The 12,364-nt window shown below is 37.4% G+C and overlaps 1 protein-coding gene across 6 annotated transcripts in view; it reads left to right on the top strand.

Moving 5' to 3' along the window:
* The window catches only part of Bnc2 (basonuclin zinc finger protein 2), a 410,961-nt gene that overhangs the window by 167,804 nt on the left and 230,793 nt on the right, over positions 1-12,364 (top strand). For 4 of the 6 annotated variants that reach the window (XM_071600656.1, XM_027950614.2, XM_071600655.1 and 1 more), the window contains exon 4: positions 868-951. The exons of the other annotated variants lie outside the window; for them this stretch is intronic. In XM_071600656.1, coding sequence (XP_071456757.1) covers positions 868-951 — 84 coding nt within the window. The remainder of the gene's footprint in view (positions 1-867; positions 952-12,364) is intronic. 6 annotated transcript variants of the gene reach the window in all.

Genomic DNA, 12,364 nt, shown 5'->3' with positions numbered 1-12,364 from the left:
TTTTTGAGAGAGAGAGAGAATTTTTTAAAATATTTATTTCTTTTTAGTTTTTTCGGTAGACACAACATCTTTATTTTATTTTTATGTGGTGCTGAGGATAGAACCCAGCGCCCCGTACATGCCAGGGGAGTGCATTACCACTTGAGCTACGTCCCCAGCCCAATACTGACTAATTTTAATAGATAACATAATTTTGAAAGGGGATCTTCGTGACTTTCAGTAGAGAATTCTAGAATTGGGAAATATCCATGAGATTATAAATGTTGTTATCATTTTTATTAGAATATACTTACAAATCAAGGTTTTTAAACTTAATTTAAGGTATTAAGTATGTTAAGAAGTAAACAATATTGATAGATAAAAGCCTGCCTGTGCTCACTGATTAGCTGGAGTAGGAAAAGCATATTTATCAGGTATTTTAAGAGTAGAAAGAGACTTTCGGCATCACAGAATGCCTTTACTTAATTCTCACATAAGAATATTAGACACAGAAAGAAAAAATTAAGTCACCAATGTGTAGAGATTGTTTCAGCCTTTTCTCTTCACTCACTTCCCTTTTGCCTTAAACTTCATTCTTCCTGTCCATAGATACTTAATAAATGTCTACATTGTGCAACTTGATATGAATATAAGGGGGAAAATTTATGTGGATCTTTTCTTCTTGGAACTTACCTTCTTGTAGTTAATAAAGCAGGTTGTGTAATATTTGCAATATATTCAGCATACCAAGTGGCAAACAGGTCAGGCCAATAAGTCTGTTTCAGACCTGCAGTTGGGATGACCTTGCTTCCGCCTGGGTTAAGTGTAACTGTTTGCTGTTCTTAGCAGCCTCCATACCCAGCATCTAACCCAGCCGTATTCCCCTAGGTTCCACTGGCATGTGCTGGCAGAGTGCTGGGTGCAGACTTCTGCCCAGACCTGGAGGAGCCAGACCAGAGGCTGGAAGTCCAGGTTGGAGTCTTACTGTTTTATCAGCTGGGGGTGGTTTGACAGAAACAGCGATCAATGAAGGCTACACTAGTGTTGTCAATGCTATCAGGACAAGACAACTCTTGAAAGGTGTAAAGAGGGACCAATGTAGCATGTGTTCAACAAAAGACTCTTTTCAGGATGAATTTTCTAACTGGAGTTCATTCATTCATTTATTCATTCGACAAATATGTTCTGGCCCGGTGTGATGGTGCACATCTGTAATCCAAGTGACTTGGGATGCTGAGGCAGGAAAATCACAAGGTTAAGGCCAGACTAGGCAACTAAGCAAGACTGTGTTTCAAAATGAAAAATATAAAAGGGCTGGGAATGTAGTTCAATGTAGAACAACACTGGGTTCAATCCCCAGTACCACACACATACACAAAAGATATATATCCTGGAGTAGAAATGAACATGGTCTCTGAAGGTTGACTGTCTAGTTTGACACAGTTGCTGTGAGACTTTTGGCAAGTAATTCAACCTAAGTTAGCCTTAGTTTTCTCATCTGTAAAATGGAGATTTACTAGAAAAGATGATTATGAGGCTTAAATTACCTGAGTTAACACAGGGTCTGGCACCTAAGAGCCACTGTTAATATTAATTAGTTCTCATCTTTTAAAACATCATTGTCATATGTAAGTACTCTGTGGGGCACAGGAACATGTAATAAGTCATCCTTCTGCATTATGGTCTCTCATCTTAGAACAGTAACCATTCAACTAGGTACTTTAGAAGAGAAGTGTGGCTGGGTGCAGTAATAGTGGCTCAGAAAGCTGAGGCAAAGGATTATCAAGTTCAAAGCCAGCATCAGCATCTTAGTGAGGCCTTAAGCAACTTAGCAAGACCCTGTCTCAAAATAAAAAGTAAAATGGGATGGTGATTGGCTCAGTGCTCAGTGGTTAATCACTCCTGGGTTCAATCCCAGGTAGCCAAAAAAAAAAAAAAAAAAAAAAAAAAAAAAGACTTAGAGAGAAATATTTTCTGTTTTCATGGATTGGAAAGATATATGCAGAGTAAATTTTTCCTGAAAATGTTGGCTTGAATTTTCATGTGGCCTTGAAGCATTAGAAGTCATTTAGAATGCTGCAGATTGAAATGTAAATATGACATTTTGGCTAGAGGTATGTCTCTACTTCTCTGTATCTTTTAATTTTAAGGATTGTATGTGCCATTGCAAAGATATAGGTTGAGGTTTCAATATGAATGACATTCCCTAGCATGAGCAAACCCAGGCTATATATATATATATTTTTCCCAGGGACTCCATTTGGCAATGTTTTCTAAATTTTCAGGCTTATGGGTTAGCATAGTGAGCTTCGTTTTAAAACATTTTTACTGATTTAGATACCCCACTTGAGAAAAGAGAGAATGGCTTTAAAAATTGACATCTTCACAGTGGGAGTGAGGATAGGAGTAGAGGTACGGGGAGGTTTCGGTGTTTATGGTACTGAAGGTACACTGTCTCTCGCACACCTGCTCTTGGCCTAGGGAAGACCACCTGAGCACTGCTGTGCCCCAAGCTGGTACCGTCTGGGTGGTGTATAGCTGTGGGACAATAGGAAAGCAGGTGTGACACATATGATACTTGATCTTGTGCTTCTTTGTTCTAGAGAACTAACAGCTTGTATATGACATATAAATGCAGAGTGATGGAAGACACTGTGTGGAGAGTAGTCTGATCCTTGAACTCTTTGGGTAGGACAAGGGATGTTCATCAAACACATAACCTGGAAAAGTCTGTTATGGGTGATTGTTGGATCATCTACTTTTGAACCTTGAGTTATGGTACAAAGAGAATGGGTTTAACAGATGTGAGTGTGTGAAATAAAGCTGAAAAAGACCTATGGAGCACATTAGTTTGACATAACAAGAGAAAGAAAAGTACCCTTACAAGTTGAAATGAAACTCTGGTTGTTGGTAAACAGATTGTGTGATTGACAGTTCAGCATGGACCTTGCAAAGAAGACAAAGTTTCTGGACAAAGTGATGAAATGTATCATATTATTGAATTTATTATTTTGCAACACCTTTCTGGTAGATTGAAAAGGTTAGATCTGTTAAAAGATTGTCAACTATAGTGAATTTTTTTAATATCTATTTTTTAGTTGTAGTTGGACACAATACCTTTATTTTACTTATTTATTTTTATGTGGTGCTGAGGATTGAACCCACGGCCCCACATGTGCTAGGTGAGCGTTCTACTGCTGAGCCACAACCCCAGCCCCATGAATTGTTGAATTAACTGGCACCAATTACAACCATTTCCTCTTCTTCCCGCCTTTTTCCTTTTCTCTCCTGAATATGGTTTCCATATATTTTAGAAATACCTAGTGTATCTATATTATGTCAGTCATAATAAACTTGACAATATATTCTTCACCAGATAACAATTCCAGTTATTTCTAGCTGCATCTGATTGCATTCTTGCCATGGCATATATCCTCCCCTTTTTTTGGATACTAGGGAATGAACCATTTCTTATTTTTTCAGTTCAGCTCTATCCTCCAGGGAACTCAATGTAGAACTTGCCAAGTTGTTCACCATTTTTGCATGGCTCTCAGGCTTTCCTCCAGGGCCAGGCATTGTAACCACAAGTGGGTTTGCTGTTTGGCCTCTTGATTCTGAGAGTAACCTCTGTACACCTCAATTTAGGAGCAATGGTGTGGGTATATCCTTTCTTAAAAATAATTTTCATTTAGACACACATTCTCATATCTGGGTAAGTTTTCTATTTTAGGTGATGTAAGTCCTCATGACTGGTTCTTTCTGTTCTTCTTCCTTTTAAGCCTTGGCAATTTTCCCCTAAAATTTCACAGTTTTTAGCAGCTTTGTAATTTAATAATCCCAAACCCCCTAATATATAACTCTTCCCTATCTATCTATCTATCTATCTATCTATCTATCTATCTATCTATCTTTGGTTTTGAATGACTGTCATCCTTCAAGTCTGTGCCTAGAAGGGAGTCTGCTGTTTTTGTGTTAATATGTTTGGTTTAGAAAGATTCTTGGAAATTGAGACTTCATTTCACTGTCTAAATTTGTTTTCCTCAGTGTCTTGAAGTAGGTATAAACTGGGTACTGTTTAATATGGGAAGTTAACTGATGTATAGTAACAAAGAATTGTGCTCTCATAGTTATCTTCTAGGAAATTATTCTAGTTTAGACCTCTCTTAATTGCTGGTGTTTCATTTTTAATCAAGTTAATTTTCTTAGTGTAGGTGTGTCTCACCATGTATTAAGTTCTTACAGTTATCTTAGCACAGTTCTTTACTTGGTTGAGAATTCAAGATGTGAGGTTTGACTTGGTAATTTTCACCACTGAAGTGCTTAGAAAATTAGAGTAAATAATGAACCAATATTTCAGTACCAGATTAGACACAATTTACTGTGATGTTTCATAAACCACAGACTTCTTTCTTCTGTGAATGCGTGAAGGATCACTTTTTTTTTTTTTCCAGACATACCGGGGTGCAAGTGTAAATTTCCATAAAATTTAAATGAGGTGCTTCCTGTAATTAATGAACAATTGTGGCTGCTCTCTGGTCTGCATTGTAATTAACCGTGATCAGGCTTGTTTAGTGATGACACTGTTCCTGTAATAATTTGACAAGCTACTGTGAATTTGCCAGGTTATTAAACAACCTGCAGCATTCACTTATGGAATCACAGGGATGAGCTCGGCAGCTACTGCTCTGTCAAATGCAGCATAAGGGTGAACCAGAAGCTACCCCCTTGAAGTCTATCGATCACCACAGCAGATTTAAATTCCTTGATTTTGGAGAACTTAATTCATTTTGTATGGGGTGTCTTGAACACTTCTTATTACATGACAAACCTACAGGGGCAAAGTCAATTATTTTTATGAACTGATGATGAGCCAGCAGATTCTCTATATTGTTCACACCACTATGAACTAAACAGTCTGAAGTTTCCCATTTTATTAAATAGGTATGATTATTTACTTATTTTTTAGAAAGCCATTCCCTCCCTAATATATCTGCAATATTCTCCCAAATATAAATTCATTTTCTCTCTTTTTTTTTCCCTGTTAGAAATAATAGTTGCTGGGGGTGGGGAGCCTGGTGCGGGGAGAAGGGAATGCAAAAGAGGGCAGAAGAAAGGGGTACATGATCAAGATGAAAGAAATGCATATATGTAAATATCACAGTAAAGCCCATTAATTTGTGCAATTCTTAATGTGTTAATAATCATAGTAAGTAATTAATCAATAAATAAACAATAGATGACCTTGTGCCAAGAAGCCATGTTGTAGGTAGGTAGAGGTAGAGTGATTTAAGTGGACTGGTAGCCTTATGTCCTTGGTCAATAGTGCACCAGCCCCCAACCCCCTCTTTCAGGTTAAGAACTATTCAAAACGTTACTGTCTAGTTACTGTGGTGTCTTTCATTCAGATTCTGTTTATTGACTAAACCACAAGGATTCCTGCCCAAAGTACCAGGCAGTCTATGCTTGACTGATTTTGATTTTCTAACATCAGCCCTGGGGTTTATTTGAAAAAATGTACGTACACTGCAGCTTTAACAAGTCAAGTGACTGCATGTTTTTGACCATGGAGTAGACTATATCTGAAGATCATTAAATTTGGGTGGTGGGGGGGTAGGTAAAGGAGAGTTGGAGAATAAGTGTAGTAGTCATTGTACCATTGCAGAGTGAGAGTGTGTATATGTGTGTGTGTGTGTGTGCATGCATGTGTGTGTGACACATGGTTTTTGTCTTTTCATCTTCTCCAAGAGCCAGAAAGTTTCCTGCCGTTCTCTTTCCAGCTATTGACAAATGATTGCCAGATGTGAGATCTTTGCAGTGCTTTTTCCCTCAGCAAACCTGCAGCGAAGGGATATTTGATTCTCCCTTGCCCATTTCATCTCCTTTCCACATCTGCCAGGGACACACAAGCAATACATCCCTACATGAGAGTTTAAAGTTTATTCAGCTCCCTTTCCCCCTCTGATAAAGTGTTTGGAGACAACAGAATGAGGTCCATATGACGCTCTCCCAACTTCACTGTATGAAATTAGTTGTTTATTTTACTTATCTACCTCTCAGTAATTGAACTATTTCATTTTAGTTTCGGCCCATGGAAAAGTTGATGTAACTCTGGGAGTGCTAAGAGTTTCCTATTGTCTGCTGGCTGTAAGTCTGCCACCAGCACAGCTTCCCCTTGAGCCCCTCTGTCCTGATAAAAACTGGACTGCCGATTCCATAGGACTAACTAGTAAAGTAGTTTTAGTATACAACTGTCAAAATATTTAGTGTGAAGTGTCTGGTAGAATTCAGTAGTCATTGAGGATTTGGATAGCTATCTCTGAGGGGAAAATTTACCTTGTTTGGCTTGATTAGTTTACCCCGTGTGTCCATTGTCAGAGTCGATATGTATGAGGTTCTAGTTTTAATCACAAGTAGCTTATAAAAGAGAAAGTACACCGAGTTTTGGAGGCATGTGAAATTAGCCTGAGTAGGCCACATACATAATCACTAACATGCACAGGAGCTTTTTGCATCTGCTTAGAATCTGTATTGATACTGATTTTTTTTTTTCTCATCTCAGTTTGAAAATATTTTCCAAAATGCCCGTGTAGCTCATGTTCATACTATAGGGTGGGCTGACACAGGTGGCCTTTCTGTTTTCCTATTACACTTTTTGGCAAACGGAAAGGCCCCTTATTCCCTGAATAAGATCAGCGTTTTTTTTTAAAAAAAAAAAACATTTAAAAAATAATCCATAAAATGTCTGCCACATGTTCTCTAGTTTATGGAAATGTTTTCCAAATTAGATCCATAGTATTGAATTCTTATTGTGAAAGTGCTAGTATGTTTACTGCTTCTGCTACTTTCTTTGCTACCTATATTTAAGTGAATTTGTATTTTTATGTGAAATTCAAATGAAGAATTTAATGATGCACTGGTAAATTATTTTTGTTGTTTTTATTAAAGGAGATAAGCTGAAGAACTGTCTTAGTATCAGAACAGGAAAAGTGTGAAGTCTGTGTTTCAATGTTCTTTAAACAAAATGAATGAAATAGGAACAATACACAAAACCTAATAAGAACAACAAAAAAACCCAAGAGTACCTAAAAAGAATAAATTCTACTAAGCCTAATGCACAGGGTGAAACATTTTACCATGGTTGCTAAAATGTTGTGTTTCTATTGTGAGTTTGTATTAGAACAGGATGGAAGATGTTGGTGGTTGGATTAGAAGACAATATTTTAAACTGTTCATTCTCAAAAGACAGCGTGATAGTGGTAGTGGTGGGGTGTTTGAGTTGAAACAGCGCCCCCTCAAAAAAATTATCAAAAGCAAAAGGTCTCTGGAAAAGTTCACATTGTCATTGTTCTGTGCATTTCACTAGGACTGCTGCCACCTTAGGCACTCAGTGGATGCCAGTGGTTGGGGAGGTGGAGGCAAAGTGCTCTTTTACAACAAGGTTAGAAACTCCTGCGCAGGAACCCTGTTCCTCCGAGTTTAGCTCATGTCACAGAATTTGCCCTCGCTAATGCATTAGTTGGTTTCTCACGCCTTCCTGCCTTTTCCTCTCCATGGTTACTCTGGGAGGCAGAGAGGTGCTAAGCAATGGAGGTGTCATCCGGCCCACGCACCTAGGGAATGTCCTTCAGAGGACGACTTGTCACCAGCCGTCAAAGAAGAGAGTGGCTTTGTGGTCTCTGAACATCTGGCAGCGCTGCACAGGAAGCTGAGGGGGTGTCATTAATTGTGATGAAATAATTTAAACCATCAGGAATAAATGAGGCTGTTAAGCTAAGTTCAGATTCCATTTGCCATGCACATGTGTCTAGCAGCCTGTGTGCAGTTAAAAAAAAATTGAATTATATTAGCTCATGAGTAGAAGTGAAACAGATACTGTAACTGAAACAAGTTGCTGTGCGGCGATGACATCGTGTTGAACCACTTCACAGGGTTACAGTTTGTAGGATCAATATATTGAAAAGTGGTATATTATATAATGAATTTTTATATAAAAGCATTCTTATGGTGCTGAGGAATATAATAAGGACCAATGGTTTACTGGCACACAGTGAGGTCGGGTGAATGAGTAGAAAGAAACAAGCCACCAGGTGAAGGTAAGTGAGCTGGGGACTCTTTGCCTGGCTGAATGTTGATGTGCAGTTTACCTTCCTTGTAGAGTCTAGGTATGAGCACATCAGGTGCCCTTGCTTTGTACACATACTGCAGGTTGGAGGGCATTTCTCTCCCATAACCAATAGCGGATGCCTCTTGGAGAGCTTCTGATACTGGGCACCTGCATATTGTTTTCCTGTATCTAAAAACAAATGAACATATTTTTATGGCTTTGCACAATCAGCAAACACTGATTTCAAAGGTAATTTTCAGGCACTATGGAAAGAGGCAACCTTAGTTTCTCAGAAAGGAAAGACTGTCGGGTTTGGAATGTTGGAGAAACTCTGAGGTTTTGTGCCCTAAATGGAGCCATGGTGTGTTCCAAAGTACATTTCTAAAATAAAAGCCATTCCTTTACACATAAGTAAAGTTTTCAAAATTGAACTTCTATTTAAAAATACGCATGGAAATTTGAAAAGTAAGAGGAGACTACTTAGGTACAGAAAGCGTTTTTGAAAAAAATCACTGGAGAGAAGTAAATCCCTCTGTCAAGAGATGAAGGCCGTGGTCTGGAGCTCTGGAAGCTCTGGACAAGGGCCTTTTTACAGCAAGGATTTTATTTCCATTTTCTCGCTATTTTCTCTTCTTTTCATTGCCTATCTCTTTTCCCAGTTGAGTATTATCTCCCTTTTTCCTCTTTCTCTGTTCTCTTTTCCTTTCCTGTGTTCTCACTTTCCATTTTTCTCCTTTTGTTTCTCTTAACAACTTGTTCTCATGCTCTGTCCTCCTTAGAAGTGATCTGCAGCTCTGTTTTCATTAATAGTTGTAGTTTTCCTGCTACTAGTGAAAAGATTAATACCCACGATTACTTCATTTGCCAAATTAATAAAATTTAACTTGTATTTTTACCTAAAGTTGTGTGACCATTGGTGGACTTAAAAAAAAAAAAAGTGAATGAACCTTGATGAACTAAAAAAATAAATAAATAAAAGGAATGCAGAATTGAGTTATCCCTTTCCCTAGAGCCCTGAATGAAAGTATTATTGGTGAAAGTCTGCCAGAACCTTGTGGCTCTGGATTGCCATCTCCTTTCTTACTTCCAGCATAAGAGGAAGACGTTCAAATGGAAGCTCTTGGTTTTCCTGACTTCATCCTTTCAAGTCCAATAGAGTAATCAGAAATTAGCATCCTGTTTCTGTGCATTTTTATCTCTGGATTTTTATTGATTAAATAGAAAAGGAAGACTTGAATTCATCATTGCTTCTTGTCCCTGTTGGAAGGATTGAAGAAGATTGTGTCTGTGTATAAGGTCCTCTGCCTTGCACACAGTTAAGAGCGAACACATTGTTGTCACTATGTATGTTTGTGCTGGTGGTCAAGCAGATAGAAATTTGAAAATTTCTTCCCTAAGAAATTTACATATCTTGACAATTTAAATATTATCCACCTTGAAATAGTTATATATATATTTTCCCCTAGAAAAAGGAATTCAAGGTTAACATAGAAAATTTTGAAGAAAACAGTTTTTTCCTCTGTTTTATAGTGCATTTGTTTCTCAAAACAAACAACAAAAATTAGATCATATATCTAGCAGTTGCTTGATGTTTTCTTTTGAAAGTATATTAATACATAAAGAAAAAAAAGTTTCTTGAACATAAATTTCCTTTTGCTTCTTCCTTTTAAAAACTTTTGGCAGTTTGTGAAGTTAGTGCCTCTGCATGTTTTCAAGAGCTTTTTAATTTTTCCACTGCTGCTGTTCACACTTATGCTCTGCTTAAGTGGCATTAAATTTGTGGATTTTTGTTCCAGGCGTTCTGTGCTTCAGGTACATTCTGGGTTGAATAACTTTGGTCGAGTGGCCTTAGAACCTGACTACTAAATCCTGCATGTGTCAGTGTTTCCATGAGAGATTGTGGTCTACATCCCAGGTGAACAACCTAAGCTGTTCATGTTGGAAACTGCCAGTGTTAGTATAAGATACTGAATAAGATGATTACATTTACTTTATGTATGTTCTTAAGCAAGCTAAAGCCATAGCAGTTTTGTATAAGGAAGACAAGAGATAAAAACAGGAAGGCTTTTAATTCCTGGCTTGAATAGAGAGAATTATGTGTTTGTGTGTGGGTGTGTACATGTTCATGGGTTTTGTATATACATACATATAAATTTTGTTATATATTCCATATTTTTATGTTCATAAGAAAAACTAGTGATGTTCTGTTGGAATACTTTGGAGTTAATCATATGGATGCTTCACATTTAGAACACACAGTCCATCTACTTTGACTTACAAAAGGAAGAAGAAACCTTTTGTTCGGATAGGTAAAGAAATCTCAGTTTGTGTATTATTCTTTAGGTTTCACATTTTAAAAGTGAAAATAATCTGAATATTGTAACTGAGTTATTTCGCTTTCACAAATTTGGAAACTCAGGAACCAAAATTTTAAGACTTAGGCAAAATTAAGTATTAAAACCTTCTTCATTTTGATGTGTCAGAGACTTCAAAATACTGTTTGCTGGTTTGTATTCCTTGCCAAAAAAAAAACTGCTTGCGAGGTACAGTGGCACACACCTGTAATCCCGGCAACTCAGGAGGCTGAGACAGGAGGATCTGAGTTCAAAGCCAGCTTCAGCAAAAGCAAGGCACTAAGCAACTCAGTGAGTCCCTGTCTCTAAAATAAAATACAAAATAGGGCTGGGGATGTGGCTCAGTGGTCGAGTGCCCCTGAGTTCAATCCCCAGTACCAACAAAACAAAACAAACAAAAAACCGCTTAACTACATTCATCCTATGTTTAGTATAATCCAAGTGAACATTAGGAATGCCTGAGTCAGTCTTTCTTCCGTAACCTGGTGAGGGTGGGAAATACAAGGAGACTTCCTTTTCAGACATTGTAACAGTGGTCTTATCAGGTTTCCCCCATCAGTGTAGCAGATCTTCTTGCATGATGTGTGAAATGTGCTAACTTGATGCTAAGAAGTGGAAAATTTGGGTCAGGCTTCTTTTCTTTTCTTTTTTCCTTCTTTCTGGTGTCAGTATAGCAGGCAGGTGTTGTACAAAAGCTAACTCTGGGGGCTGGGGTTGTAGCTCAGTGGTAAAGTGCTCACCAAGCACGTGCGAAGCCGTGGGTTCGATCCTCAGCACCACCTATAAATTAAAAAAAAAAAAAGGTATTGTGTCCAACTACAACTAAAAAATAAATATTCAAAAAACAAAAACATACAAAAGCTAACTCTGCAACATTAGGAGGTAGAAATAGTCCCATCTCTATAATCTCTGTTTCAAAAGAAAAGTGCCATTACAGACATATAAAGAATGGAATTGCCCAAGAACATAGCAGTGTTACTCTTTAATGTTCAGCGAGTGCCAGTGGAATTTCACGGAGCACAGAAACAGACCAAGTCCCCTTGAAATCATTGTTATTATAAAAACCATCTCTAAGTGCCTTTTTGGGTATGATGCGGTGTTTGCATCCTATAAAAAGTGAGCTAAACAGATAGTCTCTGCCCTCTAGGAGTTTGTAATCAAAAATAGATAATGTAGCTGACATCTGTTATTGTATTAAAGTCTTATAAATAAACATTGATCACATACATAAATAAAAGTTTTCTATCAAAGAAAAGTAAAAACCTTTTTCTTTGCTTGCCTCATGAAATAAGTAAATAGACATCATCATCCCTACACTGAAACTATCTATGTAAGTTGTAAAAGGACTAAACTAAAATAATTCTGACACCAGGATACTCTATTACATTAGTTTTTTTTAAGGTTTTTAAAAGAGTACTGGCATTACTATGATGTCACTGATAGCATATTTTAAATGGGTCTGGATGCAGAAATATTATTTTATTTTTCTGGTTATGAAATTAGGAGTTGAATTTTCTTCCACCTCTGGAATTTTCCCAATTCTAACTGCTGGCTGAAGTATACTTGCTGTTACAAACCAGTATCCTGGAGAGCAGTTTAAAAATTTTATCCAAACCCCTAATGTTAGTAAAAAAATCATATATTTTTTAGTTAGCCACCTTTCCTTTTCCTCCAAGTCAGTAGAAGCTGCATTAAAACAAATGTAGGGGTATAAAATTGAGCTGTAATATGAGATGAACTTATATATTCAGATACTCTAAATGGAATATTGGTATGAAGAGGTGGATCCAGAACTCTGGGATGACGAGTTCTGGGTGCAAGTTTAGGCAGAGCCATATACCACCTAATGTTAAACATAGAAATGCTGACGGGGGAAACAGGTATTGAGTTTAATAAAATATTTTCTTTCTATGTGCTTCAACTTTAA

Source organism: Marmota flaviventris, chromosome 13, assembly GCF_047511675.1.
Source record: "Marmota flaviventris isolate mMarFla1 chromosome 13, mMarFla1.hap1, whole genome shotgun sequence".
Classification (NCBI taxonomy): Eukaryota; Metazoa; Chordata; class Mammalia; order Rodentia; family Sciuridae; genus Marmota; species Marmota flaviventris.
Note: the sequence above shows the minus strand (reverse complement) of the source record. Positions and strands in the feature narration are given on the sequence as shown.